This window comes from Pseudopipra pipra, chromosome 1 (genome assembly GCF_036250125.1).
Source record: "Pseudopipra pipra isolate bDixPip1 chromosome 1, bDixPip1.hap1, whole genome shotgun sequence".
NCBI classification, from domain to species: domain Eukaryota; kingdom Metazoa; phylum Chordata; class Aves; order Passeriformes; family Pipridae; genus Pseudopipra; species Pseudopipra pipra.
The window spans coordinates 150,404,709-150,427,293 of NC_087549.1; the positions used below are offsets into that span (position 1 = coordinate 150,404,709).

The 22,585-nt window shown below is 37.9% G+C and overlaps 1 protein-coding gene across 1 annotated transcript in view; it reads right to left on the reverse strand.

The window, feature by feature from the left end:
* Positions 1 to 18,388: 18,388 nt before the first annotated feature.
* LOC135404245 (sodium channel protein type 5 subunit alpha-like) overlaps positions 18,389 to 22,585 on the reverse strand; it is a 39,558-nt gene continuing 35,361 nt past the window's right edge. Inside the window, 1 exon segment of the mRNA XM_064638920.1 lies at positions 18,389 to 20,990. Coding sequence (XP_064494990.1) covers positions 19,849 to 20,990 — 1,142 coding nt within the window. The 3' untranslated portion in view covers positions 18,389 to 19,848.

A 22,585-nucleotide genomic window follows, 5' to 3' on the forward strand; every position in this document is an offset into this window, starting at 1 on the left:
CCCCTTTAGGATCCTGGAAGGTGCTCTAAGGTCTCCCTGGAGCCATTACTTCTCCAGGACAAACAACCCCAACCCACTCAGCCTGTCATTAACTGGAAAGGTAGAAGGCAACCCCCAAAATGCATATGTCATACTTTCTTCAGCCCATTTAGTCTACCTGTCTAGCAGCCTACAAGAAACTTCTCCTAGGTCTCATTTACACCATCCAGTGTAGCTCCGCTGAGATTGCCTGGGGAGACAGACCCTAAACCCTCTTTGCAATCAACAAAACTGTTCACACAGAGGAGCTAATGATGAGTTAACAGAGATTAAGACACATGAAGAGTGCTAAAAATGCAACTAATTTTTCTCATTGCCTATAAAAGAAGACTTAGCGTAAGATAAATCCCATACCGGGATTTGCAGTTTGCAGTTGCCAGCAATGGGGAGTGAAGGTAGCAAACAGTGTGGCCATTTGCAAAACAATTTACAAAGACCTGATTAAGCCACTTAACATTCATCCAGGAAGGCATTTTGGGTGGGAATCACCTCACCCCAGGGCACATGTCTTGGAGTTGAACAGCCACATCTCCAGGAGCTCCACTGGTGCCTGCTGAGACCCCTTTTCATATTTATTTCAGGATTAAATGCCAGTTGACTATAATTGATGACCTGGGATGTCTCAAGCGAGATGACATAAATTCAGTTCTTCTCATTCATTACGCCCATTCTTCTCACTGCCTCAACTAAAGGACAATTGCTAAACTTCCAAAGATTGGTAATTCTACAGTCAGGACTGGGCAAACATCATTAGTCACCAGCAGACTGTGAACACACAGAAATTCTAGGATTGTCTAATATTACATTGTGTCATTAATGACTACTTCCAGCACAAGCCTTCTTAGCAATTAGTGAAGCGTTAAGTCACATTTGCTTTTGCCTGGTAAGGGAGCACTAATTTTCAGCTACTTTGCTATCATAAATAATTTAAATCTGTGCAGAGATCACTTTCTGTAAGTGCTTGAGCAGTCAATTGACAAGTTGTCAAATGGCCAGTTGCAAGCACTGAGGAAGTGCAGAAACTCTGTGGCAGTACAAGAATGAATCTCAGAGAAAAGAGCTGAAAAGCTTTTAATGACCATGAACTAGTCCATTGCTGCAGGAGTTGGGATGAGTTAGATATGATCACCTCGTTATCAGCACAAGGCCATCAACTTTAACTGGTAGCTTTGGTGTGCCCAAGGAAACAGCCAAAGCTATGGGTTATCAAGAAGCACAAAAGTCATCAAAAGTGACCAGAACGAGATTGTAAATACCGACAGCAAATGTGAAAATGTGTTTTGAATTGAGTAATCACCAAACAGGCATTCCCTACCCATCCCTGTCCCTAAGCACAGTGGGTGCAGAGAACAAAGAAACATTGGTGGGAAACTCCATGATCAAACACCAGGATGCAGGATCATCTCTCCAAACTCTGAGGAACCATGGGAGTGGAGAAGACCCCAAGGAACTCCACAGCCCAGGACTATGCATGGCATGGCTGGAGCTGCCTTACAGGAAAGTCATATAACTTATAAAATTGCACATATTTATGATTAAAGTGTGATGATATCTGAGTCCATTGATCCTCCACATTATGGTCTTATAGGGTGACAATAGCACAGAGAGCTAATAAACTCTTTCCCGTGCTGTTACCAGGAAGACTGACCAGATCCTGGACAGATGACAGGGCAATTAACCTCAGGTGTGGAGTTTTACAAAACAAAAAGAAGAGACAGGTCAGGACTCAGCCCTCTCCCAACTTGAATATAACATGATTGATATAACTTGATTTAGAAGTGCCACATCAAGAAATATCAGCAGGTCTGAGAGCAGATTTAAGAAATGTGGCTGGACAGTTTGAATTGCACATTTTGCAGCACCGTTCAGTGGGGAAGAGGAGGAAGAAAAGGAGGAGGAGAAAGGAAAATTCATGCATTTCACCAAGATCTGCAGGCTGGGTCCTGCCAAAGGGACAACAGTAGAAGGAAGGAGCACATGTGCGAGGCTACACTTGGCTACCAGGAGAGGGAAAAGTTGCAAGTTTTATCCATATATTTTCTATAGTGCCGTACTGAGCCATCTGCAGGTCTTACGGATATTTAAGTTTCGTGGAAAACAGGGAAAATCTGAATTGTCTCCACAAGGAGTTAAGGAATAAGAGTTATGCTGTCACTGCCTCTAATATGCAAGAGGTTAAGAACATCCATGTAAGAGTTGCTGCAGTTGTTAACTTGTGGGGTTTTTTTGGGGTTTTTTTGTTTTTTTGTTTTTTTCATTTAGGATTTAGGGCTTTAAAGGCCAGATTCAAAATATGACAGATTTTTTGTCTTGCTCCATGTAAGCAGTGTTTCAAATGTGGTTAATGTGATTAATGGTTCTATATACTTTCAGCTCACATTAATATGACTTGATTACAGCAAACGAAAGCTATAGAAACCCAGGGAAATATATGATTTGGATAAAACTTGGGATAAAACACAAGAGAAACATTTTCTCAAGATCATAACAAAAATCAAATGGTCCATAAGATAAAAACCTGAAAGAAATTTCTCACCTGTAAATAAACTAGAATGAGAAAATTTTTAGCATGTAATTTCAAAAAAAAAACCCAAACCCACTTATCTTGAGTATACAATCTAAAATTTAACTTTGATTGCCAGAAGTTTAGTGGTTCCATAATTTAATGAAATTTGCAAATTACATGGTCTTTTGACAGTTTTCTACACAGAAATATTTTTCTAAATAAATTAAAATGTATCTAATCCGAAGATAGTTCAGAACAAACCATTTGCATTAGGGATGTCATATAATAGTGTCATTTGGTAATGACATACCCAATGTCATCATTAGGTTCCTCAATTTTCATGATTAACTTCACCATTTGCCCTTTTCATCCTACAAAAAGAAATTCAAATTTCAAAGAACCTTTCTCCATAGATATGGAAAATAATCCCAGATCAAGTCGAATAATTACAAAGAAATCCAAAATGTAGTACAACAAAAAATGAAAACCTATGAGACATGGAAAAGGAACAGCACCAGCACCACGGGAGGAACCTCCAGAGCAGCTGGTTCTCTTAGGTCTCTGTACTGGTCACCTCCACAGTTTATCATCCTAATAGAACACCTTCATATTGCACTTAAAACAGCTTAAACACCAATTCAATTCCACTTAAGATCATTTCTCTAGAGGTTTACCTGTTGTGTCTGTGGTGAGCTGAACACACATGAGCCACTCCTACCAGACAACATCTATTGTAGCTGCATCAAAAGCAAACCTGAAATGTTTCATCTCTTCTGCTTCCTCAAAAGCAAAGACACCTGTTTTTGTGAGTTTCAAGGACTGTCATCTTTTCTATTGCCAATTCACCACAGTAAAATTTATATTCTCATTTGTTAATTTACTTCCCCATCAGTTATTAGTTTATTCTGCCCCACAGTTCATCATGATAAAAGCATTCACTAAACACAGTTTAGCATATTCCACAAATAAAACAGATTTAATTAAACCTTATTGACAAAAAAAATTTATTCTGTTTTTAAGTTTTAAAAAACTAATGTTAATCTAACAATGTTAATCAGAGCAATGTCACTGAGTATAAACCTATGCAGGAGGTAGTAATGTTATAAAATTTAAGGTTATTGAAATGTTTATGTCTTTACTTTTAAATGAATATTATAACTAAAAAATCTGAACTTTGTATATAAAATGCATATAGCTTCAATTTTCATACACAGAAGAAAAACTTCTTTATATGCCTATTCACTCTTCTAAGATTCTACTTTTGGCTCTAGTTGACTTATTTCAGCAAAATAACAAGTCAATAACATTGGGAAAGCTCCTGTGCAAACATACTGCACTGGAGGAAATAAATATTCACTCCTACTCACTTCCATTTTTTTACTTGCCAGTCAGGAAAAAAATTGTTTGTTAGGCAAATAAAAGGTCACTGAATCCTATAGAAGAGTCTACCACAAACCACCTTTTTTCTAAGAAGAGAAAGTGCAGTAAACCACAGGACTTACATTATTTTCCATCTCTCTAAGTGAAGGTTCAAGGAGTCACTTCTTTCTGTGCAAGAGAAACATTATCTCAGCCCAGTTATCTCCCAAGAAATAGTTGGATAAACCTCCTCACTGCCTTTATTATCTCTGTCTCCCCTTTCAGCAATCCCTCACCACTCTGGAGATACTTTTCCTCCAGGAACTGAGCTATTTGTACATGGGGGTGTTGAGGGAGTGTCTACTTAAGCCATCAAAATAACTGATGTGATTACACAAGGTCTCATGGGAAAGGCAGAAACCTCAGTAAGCAAGGCTGGGGAGGCTCCAAGCTGAGCATTTCTTTGCGATCTTGTTTCATCCCTGGATTTCTGAGTGTCTTTCACAGAAAATCAGGAGTGAAGCAGAACAAAGTGGATGGAAACATGAAGGAAAATGTGTTTTTCAACCTCACAGTGAGAACTGTCTGAACTATAAGAGATTGTTTATAAAAGGTGTTGGCCTTTATGTTTTATTTGAATATTTCAGTTTCAGTTCTGTGCTTTAGTACAGTCCAAAACCATGTGAGGATGAATCTATAAATTAAACTGAAATACTGTGACTGAAGCTGGATAGAACTCTGGAAAACTGGTTGTTAGTACCTCTCTGTATCTGTGTGTGTATCCATGTGCATGTGTGTGCATGTATATGCACAGATATATAAATAACATGCCAAAGTGTATATACAATTCATAGATATGGGCTTTTCAGTGTACATATGGTTATTCCAGGATTGTTCAGCCTGGACAAGAGAAGGTTTTGGGGAGATCTTAAAGCACCTTCCAGAACCTAAAGGGTCCTACAGGAAGGCTGGAGAGGGACATTTTACAAGGGCCTGGAGTGATAGGACAAGGGGGAATGGCTTTAAACTGACAAAGGTCAGGTTTAAATTAGATATGATGTAGAAATTCTTCCCTGTGAGAGTGGTGAGGCCCTGGCACAGGTTGCCCAGAGAAGCTGTGGCTGCCCCATCCATGGAAGTGTTCAAGGCCAGGTTGGATGGGGCTCGGAGCAATCTGGGATAGTGGAAGGTGTCCCTGCCCATGGCAGGGAGTTGGAATTAGATGACCTTTAAGGTGCCTTCCAGCCCAAATGATTATATGATTCTGTGATTTATATTAGTTATATAGAGATGATGATATAGGCAGGGAGTAGGTGACAAACCTGGAAGAGTTCACTCACGCCTGAGACCTGCAACTCCTCCCAGGCTGAAGCCACTGTTGTGTAGGATGGGAGAGAGCCTTTGTCTTTGCAGCTATGTCTGCACTCCTAGAAAAATGAGACAGGGTTCATTATATGGCCCTGAAGCAAAATAAAACAGTAAATATAAAACTAAATTATCATTCAAAGACAGGGAGGGAAAACAGGAGTCCCACTCTCCAAGGAGGGACTCCTGCAAAACCCTGCCCAGGAGCCTCCTAAAACAATGAAGCTGTCTTCTTTGCATTAGACATTGGCTATGCAAGAGAAAAAATAGTTATCAGACACCAAAGAGAGAAGTTAAGGCTGGTACAATCATCTCAGATAATACTTCACTTTCAGGATGTCTAATATTGCACTAGTCAAAAAGAGATGAATCAAAGGAAGGAAAGCCATCTGATCCCTGTGTAGAATATGAGACAGTGCCTCTCCAGCAAGGGAATGCATTAAAAACTATTTTGACCCAGAAGATGTGGGTGCAGGATTTTTCCCTACGCTAAATACAGTCAGGATCAATACAATATTTTTTTACCCCATCTGCATTTAGTCCTTGGCAGCTTTGAGGTAGAGGTTGAGGTAGAAGAGAAAGGCAAGCAGTCCTGCAATATTCTGAGAAAAATTCTATTTTATTTTCTGTTGAATTTAGGTTGGTTGGCAGTTTCATCCCATCTTTAAAGTTGCCTTCTTTCAGAGCACATAGGGCTGTGAGAAATGGGGGAAAGAATTCATGATGGAACACTGGATCTCTACCTTTGATGTGGAAAATTGCTGTCTTTTTGCAAAAGCTTTGGTTCATTGGGATCTAAATTTAATGAATGTCGCTGTAGAAAGTTAAACTAAGTCTTGGGTGCTTTGGACAAGTTTGATTTCACTGGAAGACACACATGTGTAATGACCAGGAAGACTATCCACAAATTAAATTAGGAAATCTCATGGCAGGTTAAACAGATAAAAGATTTATTAATCCCTCTGACTTCAGAATTGTCACCACTATCACACTTCAAAGTAACACCACATACAGAAAGTAGCATGTTCAGATCAGTCACATTAATCTCAGACTTCAGGACACAAATTCAATTCATATTATCTCTTGTTCCCTCCAAGCTATCTGTCTGTCATAGGTCCTATATAGGATTCATTTTAAACCATCTGACATTAATTTCATGAAGCTTGAGCTGTTTGAAGCTTAGGTATCCATGAAGGTGGGTAAAGTTCACCTCCTTTGTACAAATATCTGCACCTTGCATTCATATGTAAGGAACAGATGAATAATAACGGTACATTTTAAAATATATTTATGTCTCCCAAAGAAATACATTGATGCCAAATAGGTTTTTAAGTACCTGAATGACATTGTAATCAATCTGACTTAAGCTTTCAAACACTTTTAAGAATTCCACAATGTCTCCAGCATCAGTTACGTAGGCAGATTTCCTGTCCAACTACAGTGCTAATTTCAAATTAAACTTCACCCGAAGCTACTTACATTTCATCCAAAGTTAGAGATGAAAAGCAGACTTGAAAGAGCATCTGGTCTTGGCTTCTTCCCTATTAGTTATTCCCCTCTGGCTTGGGGTGTAGACAACCTGCAGTTTCTAGAGGCAAGAAGGAATTATTGTCATCTCTGTGTGAAGAAAGCAGGAATGGCATCTCATGTTTACCTCTGACTTTCGAGGTCCTTGTGCTAACCCTGAGATAGGCAAGTTACTTGTCAACTCTGGCCCAGACTGAATCAGAGATAAGCTTAGCTCTAGGTAATTAAAAACATCCCAGAGAATATCCATGAAAAATGCAGGAATGTTGAATTACATTAGCAAAAAAAAAAATCATGTTTAGTTGAAGGTGAGAGAAGCAGCTCACTGGACTCCCCTGACTGTGCTGATGAAATTTTCCCTGAGTATAAAAAGTAATTTAGATGTGTCCCATTTAACCTCCTGTTAAATGCTTGGGGAGAAAATAGACATTCCCTGCTGGACAGGGAAGGGTGAGGAACCTTTGGCTTGACTTTTCCTTGCCTTTCAAAAATTAAATCTCCTTTTGCCCACTGTACTCACAGCAGGGCTGTTTGAGTCCCCTCTGCCCCATCAGTAGGAAAAGCAAGGAACCTCCTCCCCCAGCAAATTCAAGTCAACGAGAGCAGCTGGAGGGACATAAACCTCAAAATAAAAGAAACTCTAAAAAGTAGAAATGCAAATGCTGCCATCACAGAATCTGAACCTTAATAAATGAAGAAGAAAATTAAAAAAGCATTCTCAGTTTGTAAAAAAAAATAAATATGGAAATAGTCTATTAAAATCAAAATATTTAAAGGGAAAATATGGAGAGGTATTAAAAAGCTGAGCAATATCTGCATTTGCAAATTATACAGAAATGGCTTAATGGAAGCAGGCGAATATTTGATATTAATGGATATTTGAGCTTAAGAAAAATTAATACTTAAAGAAAAGTGAAACATTCATGTGATATATGTTTGCTATTAGAGGAGAAGAATATTCATTAAATATAAAGTACTTTAATCTACAATAAAGCTGGTCAGCTTTAAGTGAGATTCAAATTGCCATTCAATTTTAACCTCCACAGTGCAGCAATAACTTTGAACTAGGGAATGGTTACTTAAAAACAATACAAAATAATTTCATCTCTTAATAGTTTTAAAAGTAACCACCAACTTATTTCTGTGTGATTCCTGACAATGCTCTAATTGGGATGTCTGTACACACCTTTCTGTTAAGAAAAATGATGCTATTTTACAGCCTTACCTTACAAAGGTAAATTGGGAAAAATTATATATCAGATGCAGCAATCAGTATCTCTCCAGGTTTCTACATAGATTCCATCACTACAGTAACAAGGACACATTAGCAAATACAATGGCAGCTTTAACTGAGAGAAAGCAGATGAGTTGCACAAGTGCAATAATTTTTTAATATACTTCTGGAATCTCCAACATCACCAATTTAGTAAGGTTTAATTTCTGGTCTTTTCTGGGAAGTTAGATATGATTTGGAAATCTTAACTGGAAATTCCTTTTGCATTACACTGTCAATTTCTTTTAAGGACACAGAGTGGGGTTTTGTTTGGTAACTGATCCTCATTTTTCGTGTCATAAAGATGCATCAATCAGAACCATTTCAGCTGCATGATGTGGGAGAAAGGAGATGAAAACCAAATAGGAAGTGTGTAAAATGTCTAGTGTGTAAAATAGACCTGAATTCTTCGTCTGGGAAAGGAAAAGTGTCAGTGTTTTGATATCTTTTCTTCACTGCTGTCTATTACATATTGAAATTCTGTAACAGATTTCAGATGTGCAATGCAGAGTTATGTAGTTGTTAATCAAAAGAAGCCTTAGACATTCTGAGCAACACACCTATAACTAAAATAATAAATGACAGCTTTCCAATTGCAAGCAGTATGATTTCTAATGCCAACCAGCACAGACCGGAATGAATTAATTTTGCAACTTTGATGCACGGAATATTTCAGTATAAAAATTACAGTTAATTTAGAATTGTTTAACTGACACTGTTTTAAACAGGTAAGTAAAAGACCATATTACCCATCTTGTGCTTTTTCTTTCCCCAAAAGTAATCACCGGGATGGGATTTATATAATAAAATTTCCGTATTTTGGAGATGTATTGTTGATTTTATTCGGTCAATGAAATTGTGGTACAAAAACAAACCTCCCAAAAGTTTTTTGTCAGCTCAGGAGTTACCTGTGCAATGTTCCCGTGACCTTACAGAACTAGAAGCTTTTCAGTGCTTTGGGTTTTGGTTTTTTTTTATAACACTATTAAACACAAAGGAAACTGAGACCTTCTGGTCAAGAGGGGAAACCCTCATAAATTGCTGTTTATGGAATGAGTATTAAGGTATGTGGGATTTGTAGCCCAGCCTGAAACTGAGGGAATGGTGCTGGAGAGAGCTTCCAGTGATTTATGGAGGCCGTTTACTGCACAGAGATTAGCTTTTATAGAATAGCTTTTATAATACATTACATTGCTGCTTTATTTTAAAAGAATAGCTGAAGCCGTTTTCTGATCCACATAATAGGGAAGTCTTAAACGGTATAAAGCAGCTAATTGGCATTTTTGTCAAAATAAAGACCAAGTATAAAGGAATCTCATTTCCTTTTATTGGAGAATGAAATTATATTTAAGAAAAAAATCATGGTGATGCAAAATTCAGACTCTTTTGAATGGATAATTGGTATTACAGAGTAACAGGAAATTGCTTTCTTTGTAAATGTGTATTAAAATCATTCCGTTACATACAGTAATCTTCATCTTTCTAAATGGTCTGATGCACATTTCAATCAGGAAAATTTGCTTATTATCTACTCAAATGGAAAAATATGGATTGCTCTTTTCTCTCTCCTCAGTGGTCTATCAAAATAATACCAAGAGAATTAGAGTAGTGAAGGAAATCACGTTAGAAAATTTATATTCCTAATATTATTTCATCAAGGAGCATTAAGTATATCTGGGGATTTCTCTCACTATTTCAGACACTGGCTATCTGCATGTTGAGAAGCCCTTTTTATCCATTATATCTTTATTTTTATGAAGAAGCAAAGCACAAAAATCTGATTATCTGATGTAAATCAGAGGTAGCTCTAGATAGTTGAAGATGTGACATCCTGGAATTAAGGTCCAGAAAGATCAGAATAAACAATAGCCTTCAGGAGCAGCTGATTTTAAGGACTTAAATGCAGAGTACAGTGGATGAGCTATTTAATACATAATAAGATGATTGACTAAAGCATCTGTTTGGCAGAGTATGGTGATTTAGAGACCTGTATTATTTATCAGACTGGAATAGCTGAAAAGAACTGAGTGTCAGATACTGTCTAGAAAATGAGGTCCTATTTTACAACTACAAAATAGTTGTAAAGGAAGATCTAAACTGAATAATCCCCAACAGCTCCATATGCCAGATGATGCTCTTGGGACTACATCCTTTATTCTTTCCACCTTATCTGGAACAGAGGAGCTCGTCACTGCCCACTGTCTTCAGCAGTTTTCTGCAGGAATTTTCACCTTTTCCCTTGATAAACTAATTCTGCATCTGTTAAATATTTCTGTGAGGTCTTTCTTCAGCATCTCCACTTCTAATTTTGTGGGTTCCTGTCCAACAACGACCTCACTGTCTCCTGTAGTCTGTGGTAGAAGAGAAATACCCCTACTTCAAGATCATACAGCATTTTTCATAGTATTTTTTTCTAATTTTTGTACATTTTCAGTTGATCTTTAAACTTCTTGTGTAAGAGGAGTGTGAAAAGAGGCCAAATTTACAGCCAAGACATCAGTTCATTACCATAAGACTTTCCAATCCAGTATCTCAAGACACTCGAAGAGCCCCAGTCCTGCTGATGTGAATTGAGCAGGTTCATTCCAGGTGGGATGTCTAAGTCCTCTAAATGAAGGCCCAAATTCCTGCTCTTTTTCATGGCCTACCATTAAATCTGGGAACAGCAGCATAAATGATTTGGGGAAGCCACATTAATCATAGGATGACTATACAGGTATTTGCAAATTGAGAAATTGTTGTGTCCTTTGAGCCAAAAAGCAATTTGATTTGATGATAAATACATGAGAAGGTTTTCTTCCATTACTTGGGTTTGGTTTGCTTGTTTGTTTGCTTGTTTGTTTTGAAGGCATGCTCATGTGGAAATTAAGACCTTTTTAAATATCAGTTATCAAGAACTTTCTTGAAAGAACAACAGGAAATTATTAATACAAATATACTGTGAAACCATTTTGTTATTTACACAAAGGAATCTTCCTCCAGCTCTTTAATGGACTAATGCATGCTGTATTGTAATGGGGCTAATTTGCTCAACACCTACTTAAGGAGAAGGCGCTGGGGTGCCTGATTTTTCCCCTCTCTTGGGTCTGAAAAAGCAATATATTGCCTACATGAAAGCATCTGTGACTCTTTGATAGATATGGTGAGCTGCAGCCAAAGCATAATTGGACAGTGCTAAGAGAAGTGTCTGAAATTGCCTCTCACAAGCCAGATTTTAAAAGTCTATCAAATTCAAAAAACAGGATGAAAATAAAACCTAGCATTTGTTTCATCACTCATCCCGCCCTCATCTTTTAAAGCTAAAACTAGAGCTTTGAATCCGTGACAACGGGAACACACACTGGAAGGCAAAGGGATCTTCTCCTCCTATTGAAATGTGTAATGTTCTAAGCATCTGTGCTTTGTCAGTCACAAGCATTCTGGTGTCAAAATAATATAAAGGCCAGAGGAAGTAATAACCTGAAATAACATCATTGTGTCATCCTAATATTTCTTGGAACATGTGGGCTTCATTACCCTTCAGAAGGGAAAGTTCAAGCAATCTGCCTCCTGTAGTTGGCACTTGGTGTAACATATAATGAAAACAAGCATATTTACACACAAAATTGCATAAATTTGATAGGGTTTTTTCCCAAGTAAATCAAATATCCTGAAGATGGGGCCACATTTTTGCATATTTTATAGGCACTTTCATTCTTATTTACTTACAAGAATACAAGTGTTTTATGGGTAAATGAAAGACACATAACATAAGATTTTTAGAGGTTGGTTTATTTCTTGTGTCTTATCTCATGTCTTCAGGCTTTTATCATGAAATTTCTTGCAGCACATAAAATATAAAGAAATTAAAGTTGAAAAGGAAAAAAAAAAGATGGGAAAAGGGGAGAGGGAAAGGGGAGGAAGTACTTGTATTTATCCACAAGTTTCATGCAACATCCTACTCATTACTGAACTTACTGAGTTCTACTGAATCTGGAATCAGTTTCTTTTTTCCATGAAGGAGGTTGACTTTTGACATAAACGATATCTTCTTTCACAAACAAAATGATCAATTCACAATGCCAGAGCTGGTGCATTGGGTAGAGATTACTTTTAAAGGTAGCAAAACCTGACATTTTTCACACACATGGGCATGCTTGCACAAAAAAAAAAAAAAAAAGAGGATTTATAGGAACCTTTATAGCAACATTGGTTCACCTTAAAACCTTTTTTTGTGAGGTGTTTGGCCCATCAACACTCTTTGGCTTAAAATTCAAGCAAAATCTAAAGGATAGTGTTAATAGGTGGGTTTAATTACCTCCCACAATCTTAAAGTTTACTGAGATTTATGGGAACATGCAAGCATGCTCTCACTCTTCACTTACAGCACTGGGCAACTGAAGGACTGTCTTTGTTTATTATTTGGGGTACATGATATTTAATCAAGCGATTTCTGAGTGTTTGGGAAGGTCAAACTTTATAAGATTTCTGGGGATTTACTTATCTTCCTGGAGTCTGAGGGCAATTAAAGCCTTTCTTCCCCAGTGAGGTAAAAAACTTGAGAATTCAACTTTGGGTTTAGCAGAACTGACACCAGCAAAAGGCCTTCAGCATCATAAACTCAGTAAATAACACTATGCTCTTTCACACCATAGAGAGACGAAATAAGACAAAAGCCCTGCAAGAAGGATGGAATGACATTTGGTTATGCAGGGAGGCAAGTTTACTAAATCACCTTCAGAAAGCCAGAAAGTGTCTCATGAGAAAATGGTATATTACTCCACAGACATTTACAGTGATCCTCTTTGCTTAAATCTGTGAGAGATGGGCACTGTGTGAACAGTGGCCACAAAGCCAGATTTGAACCTCTGCATGTGAGAAATGGCTCATTGGAAAGTGTTCACTGCTGTAATATAAGTGGGGTGAAGAGGTGGCACTTGGAAATGAAAGCTTCTGTCAACCAAGCCCATCGTTTTCCCTTCACTACAGCTGAATACAATATTCAAATTCACTAATCTGCATCATCAAACTTGGGAATATGGAGATAGATTTCACTGTACTTCTTATATATTATTCATGGCATGCAATGAAACATCATGAAGTTAATTTTATTGCACTGTAATTAAAATACCTGTTTCTGTATACATAGATAAACATGCAAAATTTAAAACCTTAAATAAAGGTGGCTGTTGTCACTGTCTTTATAATCATTAAGATGAGTGAATAGATTCTATAATAATAGCTTTTACTTTCGCCATTGCCCCATCTTTAACAAATAGGAAAGTCTTTCTCTAAGTGTTTGCTCATTTGTACTTTTGATTTTGGATAATTTCAGAAAGAAGAACAGCCAGGCTTGATTTGCAGAGTCCAATAATCTCACCAGATTCTTTCAGATGTTCCACATGTGGACTGTGTGATGTTTAATGCCAAATTCATTTATTTCAATACATTTGATTTTACATAGGGTTTTCAATTAAGCAGAATGATACATAAAATGCTGAAACCTGTGGTGGAACAACTGCTCCCCTCACAGCCCTGCTCCCTCAGGCTGCACTATGACCTCAGAAATGCTTGTTAGGCCTTGATGAACAGCTCTTGGGCTTAGCTCCTCTTGAGTTTATTGGAAACATTGTCTGCTCTCAGGAACTTCTGCTGTCTAATGAGCGCCAGATTTTTAACAAACAGCCTTGGAAACTTATTTTTCTTGCCTGAATAACAACCCAAGTGGAACAGCATTTTTGTTATTGAACTTTCAAAGAAAGTTACCAACCCAAATTTTGTTCAGGATGGAAAATTTCTAAGGCCAACTCTCTTGCTGCCCTGTAAACAGCAGTCCCAAGTGAGATCCTTTGAGCTCTCCTGGACCACAGCAGGCTGCAACCAGCATTTCCCTCTGAGTGGGACACCTCTTGAGGTTGTGAACTCTCAAGTTCGCTGTACTCAGAGTACTTCACTGAACTCAAGCTGAATTTTTCACAGGTATTCCTTCTGCATACTCCTTAGGTCTATGTGCATGCCAGTGTAAATATACTACAGCAAATGTGTTATGAATTCTGCTCTCTTAATATTCTTAAGTATATTAGATTCCTAAGTAAGTTAGGCCTATAAGTGGGTTACTGTTGTGCTTATAGTACATTCTAAATATTCTTTTGTTAAATTGTTTAAATTTGGCTATCAATTAAGTTCTGTTAAGTTCAAGTGCTGTTAAAATCTTTAGCCTTAAACTGTTGGTCAAGGCTGGGGTAAAGTTTGGTAAGACTGTGCACTCTGAACCTTGTGACTCAATAGAAGAAACTCCCTTATTCCTTTTTATCCTTATGCTTTCCTAACCTTACCCTTTTTCCACTCCCAGACTCCACACAGATCATTTTATATTGATTTTATTTTTAGACTGATTGGTTTTAGATTTTAGTCCGTTTTTTTTTTCTGTGTACTGTAACCACCCAGTAAGAAGTAGAGCAAATCTTGCCAATGAACTTAGCCACACCTTCATTTTTATACTAAACCTCCTTTTGCCAACATCTTTGCTGATGACTATTTAAGCCACCTAAGCCACTCATTTGTGACAAAATCACAATACAAATGTGAGGTCACACTTAGCAAAATACAGCAACTGCAACATAGATTTCAGTCACAATACCTATGTGACCTCCACTTCCCTCTCTGTAATATGATCACCATCGTGATGCTGGATGTCCCCAGTCACTGCAAAGAAGTATGTGGGGTGAAACAGCTCAAGTCCATCACCCTTGTTGGAATTCTTCAGTTGGTTGTTCAGTTTTTATACTCCTTGTTGGGCTGAGCCTTGTATAACCCCCCTCATGCTGTGTCCCTAACTCAAAGAACCATTCTCTTTCAGTGAGCTCAGGGAGAAATATTTACACAACAAACTGTCAATGTAATCTGTGGATCCACCCAAATGTTGATAGCTGCTTGTCTCAAACTAAGGCCACCCTCCAGTCCCCTTTGTGTTGAGATACACTGGCTTTGTTTGCAACAGCTTGTGGTGAGTCACATCCTATTTTTCTCCCTGAGCTTCATGGGTGCATCACCCTTGCCTATCTCCTCTGAGCCTCTCCCCTTTGTGGAGTTTTATTGGTCAGTCATACAGGAGTATCATATACCTTTAAAGAGTCCAGAATAAAAATGTGGTAAATGTAGGAAATCGAGCTGGGCAGTATCAGTATAACAAACAAGTTTCTCTTTTGGTAGCCAGATATATCTGTGCACATCACCATGAGCATAATGAAAAAATATTACATAATTACACTGAGATTCCAATTAGATTGAGATGATTTTTTTATTTGATATAGTATTTAGCTGAAGGAGCTACGTTTTCAGTATTCGTCAGTTTAAGCACGTTTCAGGCTGAAACTGTAGGCTGTAGACTGATCAGAACATACAGTGCAGACATATTTTAGGTAGAGTACTCTCAAATAAACACCAACTAGTGTCGTGAGCAGCAGAATTAACCAGTTTTTCTTATGCCTCTGTGTCTTGTTGGTGGATTCCGAGGTCTATAAGCAAGTGCAGCTTGCACTGACTTTACCTGTGCTTGCACATTAATACCCTTTCTTTCACATCTGGATTTTTTGGGTGTTTGCCATTTGGATCATTGGCTGTTTGTTAAGGGGTGAGACCCAAACTGAGATAAAGTAGGAGACATCAACTGTTACCCATCATACTTGATTGTTCTCATAGCCATCAGATAATCCATCTTGTGCAGAGCTGGCAGACAAAACAATTTATAGGAGGAAGCTGAAGTGGAGTGGACATAATGGACATAAACACAAGTGTTATATTGAATGGGATGTCAGAGAGCCTGAGAAATGAGTGATAAGCACTACATATGTTTAAGGAGGAAGTGTCATTCTCCACAGGTGCTGTAGTAGAGTCTTGTTGCTGCTGGTTTTATTAAAACTTTCTGTTATGTCATTGAAATGGGGAGGAATTTTCTATACATGTTGCTCAGGAGTGGGGAAAGCAACAGCTGCAAGTATTTGGATGAGTTTCTGTGCACAGATGTTGAAGAATCTGTCTTCTCATACGAGCACAGATTTCTGGCAGCAGCAGTTACAGGCATCACTAGTAGCAGCAGCAAAAACATACTAAGCGAAGAATACACAGATGAATTTTTATTTGCCTCATCATGTATGTGTTATTAATTCAGCCACAGGCACAAAAAAATAGGTAATTGAAAGGTATGAAATTTTGCTGATAAATTCTGCAGAGAATGCTAAGACTGGTAGCACTATTAAAATACTATCTCCAGTTCTACTCTCTTCATTTCAAGAAAGGTGTGAGTATATAAAAGAAAATTTACAAAAGAGCTGACCTTTCCAGTGACTAATTTAAATAATCTCTGGGGACAAATTCTACCCAACATTTGGGCAGCCAGGTGCAGTGGCTGTTGTCTGAAGTCTAACCTATGAATCTCTAACTTCTGAATGCTCCTGCATAAACCCAACTTCCTTGTAACCTGGAGACGAACCTGCCTTGCCCTCAGTCTGCCCAGAACTCCAACAGCTCTGCATTAAGTCAGCTCTGGTGACTATTATGAAAGTCAGCTTGGCCTGTCTTACCTTAACTCCATGGAACTCTGAGGCAGATAACTGCAGCAGATTTGTCCAAACAGCTTATTTTCCTGAGGAGTTGCCAAAACATGTCTATTGCTCTTTCAAAAGTCTCTGAAGATCAATAAAACCACTTACTAAGTTGATGCCTTCGCATATTTTCCCTGGAATTGGCAGAGCAAAGGGTCTAAACTTGTGGCACTACATTCAGCTCTGACACCAGTCAGTATCTTTATGCAAATATTTCTAATGGATGATGGTACTGAAAAATCTTGCAGAAAGAAATTTGATATGGTGTTGTAGAAGTCACAGAAGACTCATCATTTGGCTCCCAGGGGTGGACAGGTGAGAAATCTCTTACTAATTTGCACTAATTTGTCACCCTCTTGTACACAGAGACTAGAACTGCATGCCCAAAACAGTGTTGATTGATAGACTCCCAGATAATAACCAGGTAGTTGATTAATGTGGCTGTTTAGCCATAATCTTTAAGAGTGAAAAGCTGTGGTTGCTGTCATGGAATCACAGTAATTCTAATTATGATCCAGGGCAGAGAACCTGGTGTTGCATTCAAACAAATAATTTTGAATTGCAAAGATTCATTAGTGTTTAAAAGTCTCTTATATGGCTTTTCCAGTCTTTCCTTCTTTTCCAATACGCAAGAACAAAGCATTCTTACCTGTTGTCTAAGAAACATTTCCTTTTACAGTGATATAAAGATAGAAAGCCCAAGGACACAGGAGAATCTTTTTCCTCCCCCAGTCCTTAAGGTCTATCAAAAGCCAGAACAGTCAGTGAACAAGCACCTACTGAGAACTGTGGCTAACTTGAAAGCCCAGGACAGAAAAAAAGAGAGTTTTGAGACTTTTTTTCTAACTTTTTTACAATCAATGTAATACCTTTTTGCTGAAGTGTGCAAGTTTGTCGCCTTCCACCAAAGATTGGTCACATTTTAAACCGCAGTAAATGCTGCCATCTAATGGTACCTGATCACTGAACAAAAGCTGTCGGCTCAGTCCAGGTCTCAAAGAACAAAATAAAGAGTTTCACCTCACAAGCATCACTCTGCGTGAAACAACACAAGCTGGACAGGAGCAGGTCTTAAGCAGAGCCACCAAATATCTCTGCATCCGTCTGCCCAGTGTGGCAGCTCCTGAGTGCAAATTCCTGAGTTATCCTAAGAGGTCTGCAAACCTTCTTCATCAACCTTTTTTTTCTGAACCGCAGCTGGTTCTGGAAGTAATCATAGAATCATTAAGGTTGGAAAAGACCTCCAAAATCATCAAGTCCAACCTTTAATCAAACACCACATGCCCACTAAGCCACAGTACTAAGTGCCACATCCACTCGTTTTTGGAACATTTCCAGAGATGGTGATTCCACCAGTTCCCTGGGGAGCTGAAGTTCAACCATAATAAAGCCCATTCAAACCATACTGTATCAGAACTGTTAAACTCTTAGCTTTCCTGTGTTTTTATTTGTTCTGAAATTAACTTAGATTTAACAATATCTGTCATGTTTAATAGTATTTAACATGGGAAATGACAGTAAAAATTAAGTGATTATTACCTTATTGTTCCTGCTCTTCTTGGCCTCAAAATATTAAATCTTTTCTAATTTTTTGTTGAAGTGAAACATTTTCGGTTTTGTTGTTCTAATAGGTAGCTACTTTTAGAAAATTATATTACTGTGATTCTACCCCTTTAAGAACAGATTATTTCTTGTAACAAATGAAACTGGCTACTCCTTACAAAACAGACAGAAACATGTTAAGCATCTGAGCTCTTTATTGAAGAATCTAAACCAGTTGTATTTTATTAGTTGTTCTGAATCCACCACAACACTTCATCTGAACAACCTAAACTGCAAAAGAAATCAGTAAAACATTAATACTCATTGTTCATATTTTCTTTTTCAGAATCAATCAAATAAATACTTCCTCTACCTTTTATTAAATGTTGCCTCATATCACTAAGATTACTAAGTAATGTTTTCTATGACATTTAGATGATGATGAAATTTTACGTACAATGATTCTCAAGATTTTCTGGAAGCAATACCCCTTGTATAACACTCTTTGATTTTCGTAGCTATGATTATGACAATTTTCATACACTGAATGATACTAAGAACAAATTATATACAAACTTTATGCACGGGCAACTGAGGATGATCTGTTAAATCCATTTAGGTGCACATATAAAGACTCCTCCAAAATTCTTAAGCATAAGCAAATCCACCCAAACATGCTAGGAGGAGTATGAAGGAACAAGATTCAGGATGGGAGAGGTTCCAGGCATAGAGAAAAACATGCAGCAATGGACAGGACTTTATTATATGGACCTTACAGTTATTATATGGACTTTATTGTCATTATGTGCTTTCATTGTATCCACACTACACAATGCACAGCCTGGTCATGCTTGGGCTTGCCACGAGTTTGCCTGCTCCCTCCTTCCCCGCTCCCCTCTCTGACAGGCTGCAGAAGCTGCAGAGAGCAGACAGTCACCATTCGCCCTTTCCTTCCCCGGCTCCTCCCATGTTCCTCCCCTTTTTGCCTGTGTCTGTATCCCCATTTGTTACCCCGTTTGCCTGTCTCATGTTCCACCCCATGTTCTAGCCCTTTCCCTGCCTGAACTGATAAAAAATCCCGTGCACGCCTCAATAAAGCATTCCATCTGCACCCCTACCTTGTCTCCAGACCCATCCATGCTGTGTCACGGCCACATCCCCCCTTCAGACCGGGCAGAGGAGGATGGTCCCAAAACCATCAAAGTTAGAGGCTGATTATGCTCGAGTGTCCTGAATGAGCTCTGTTACAGAAGTGCAGTAATTATTTCATTTTGCTACAATAAAGCCTAGTTGGAAATATTGGTTATCTCTAAAGAGATATACATTATTCTACAGCCTTGTGTGTTTATAAATCTGTCCTTATAACTGACCTTTTACAGATTTCTTCCGTAAACACATGAACTAGGACAAAACTGGCAGGTGAAAAAATTAACCCACCTACTCCACTAGCTGATAAAAAAATTCTATGGTTTGATTTTTCTCCAATATTTATGACATAGTTGTTCAGATCTTAATAATTTTAAGGAGAATTTGCAAATTTGAGTAATCACAATACTTAAAGGCTGCCATCATTTAGATTATTATACTCTGGGATTCACATATTGTCTCCATCTGAAAATCAATAAATGTCAAAAATGCTGCAGCCTGAGGTAACCTTATGTGTCCAGCTTATTTGTGTCGGCAACAGCATCATAAAATCAAGGGAGAGATGTGGAAGAAACAGGCCGTGATTTATGTATCTTCCTGCCACTACTTTCATTAAGCATTGATACAATAAGCTTTTGCTTCTCCCGCATTTCTTCTCCAAAGACAGCACTGGTCTGTCTGTGACGGCATAAGAAAGATGTATTTTTGAAAGAACGCTGTATCAAATACCTCCTGAAGGCCCTTTGGATAATAACTGCTGATACCTCCTCTTGTTTTCTCTTAAGAGTGGAAGAAACTGGCTTGTCAAAAATTTTAGATGGACTGTCAATCACAATTTTTTCCTCCATGAATAATTCAAGACTATCCAAATCTCCACATTCTCCCAAGACCCTTTTAGTGAAAGCACGCAAGATATCCAAGTGGTGGATCTTATCTCCACTCACTAGAGGGAGGTCCATGGATATGAGCTGGATGTTATTGGGCTTTGGAATGCGCAAGGGTTCTGCCAGAGCATCTGCAAAGTCTGAAAGAGCAGAATAGTCAATAAACTGTGTTGCCAGAGGATCAAATTTTCCCCAGGTCTCATAAAACATATCAAAGTCATCTTCACAAAGAGGATCTGTGCTTTCTTCGGTGGCAACATTGAAGTTCTCTAAAATGACAGCTATGTACATATTTACAACAATGAGAAATGATATAATGACATAGCTTACAAAATAAAAAATACCAAATGGTCTATTTGTGCAATTAATTTTATCTTTCTCTTTTAAAACTAAGTTGGGAGCACATGTACCAGATTCACTTAACAAAGGGGCCAAAAGAGTATCCCAGCCAGCTGACGTTGTAATTTGGATGAGACAGAGAATGCTTCCAGAAAAGGTTTGAAAGTTGAAAATGTTATCAATCCCACCTTCCCAGGGAAGACAGGCAAAGTTTGCCATGCCCACAATGGCATAAATAAATGTAATTAGGAAAAGCAAAAGGCCAACGTTGACCAGTGCAGGAAGAGACATCAGTAATGCAAAGAGAAGGGTTCGAATTCCTCTCGCTTTTCGAACCAATCTCAGGATTCGGCCAATTCGCACCAAACGAATAGTTCTCAAAAGTGTAGGAGAGATGAATTTTTGAAAGGCTTCAGAAACTCCAATACCTTTGAAGGGAGAAAGAAAACAAAATGTTGTCAAGCCATATTAGTCAAATTGTTGTCTGCTTTGTTATATTCTGTGCTTTAGGTGTCAGAAGTAACACTGACCATATTACACCACTTTCCACACAAACATCATCAATACTGAAACTGCTTACAGAACAGCTTAAGAAAAGAAAGACAAATCATACTATATTTCAGTATTAGAGAGAGATCAAGATTAGGCATAGTTTGCAAACTGCATCCTCCCAGTTTTCTCTAATTCAGGGCTGGTGAAGTTACACATTCATTGCTCAAGTACTTAAAAATGCTTTTAGCTCCATTCAGCTCCTGTGCTGGAAGCTGTGGAAATTGCCTCCTAGCTGCTGTCTGCTGCTTCTTTACAGGCCTGAGCACATGCTAAATGTGAGGCTTTGACTAATGCTTGGTACTTGAAGGAGATCAGAGAAGACCAAGAGGATTCTAAAGAAAAACTGTCTTTTAGCATTTATCCCCCATTACACCCCGTTCTTTGACCCTACTAACAGAGTAAGGGTGCAGCAGGAATGCAAATGATTGCAAACAGAGGAGTTAAGGAGTCATCATTTTCCTGGGTTGCACGGGACAGCAAAGGGTTACTGTGCTTAGGCACGAAACAGAGAACTCAGAGGAGTTTTTCTTCCCTGTCCTTTATTCTGTGATACAACCTGAGCCTGAGTGGGAAGCACAAACCGAATAAACTGTACAAGAAACTAGAGCTATGTATGACCCTTGGTAGAGGAAACAATCAGCATCTAGTCTTATTTGAGAAGCTGAAAAAAACCAAGTCAGTTTTAATGAGACTTTTCACAGTCACAAATAGTGGCCCAGAGTAGAATGGTGCTGAGCAATTATATTTTCCTGAGCTTTCTAAATCAGCAATCAGGATCTGCCTTCTTTAAGTAGGTCCAGGAAAAATTAAATACATCTTTCTCATTTTTCAAGCAAATATATTTTTAACACGAATTTGCTTTGTGAAAGTAAAACAACTTGCTATGATAATGTGGAAATGGAAAGCATAAAACCAGTCTTACAACAATTTATATATACTAACTTAGAGAAGATGTTAATGAATTAAATTCCTATGCTGTAAATTACTCAATAAAATCCAAACTTAAAGAAAAGTAAAAATTGAAAACTCCATTTACCTTTTAGTATTGTGAAAAAATATAAAGAAAACAAGGAAGGAATTTAGAAGGAATCACTGAGCATATAGTCTTATTTGAAAAGCCAAAAAACCCAAGTCAGTTTTAATGAGACTTTTCACAGTCACAAATAATGGCCCAGATTTAGAATGGTGCTGAGCAACTACATTTTCCTGAGCTTTCTAAATCAGCAATCAGGATCTGCCTTCTTTAAAGGAGGTCCTGGTGAAATAAATACATCTTTCTCATTTTTCATGCAAATGCATTATTTACATGAATTTACTTTTACTGTGAAAACAACAGTTACCATAACAACATGTAAATCAAAAGCATAAAAACAGCCAGACAACAATTTAAGAGCAATAACTTAGTGAAGATGTTAATGAATTAGGTTCCTATACTATTAATTACTCAAAAAACACATATTATAAGAAAAAT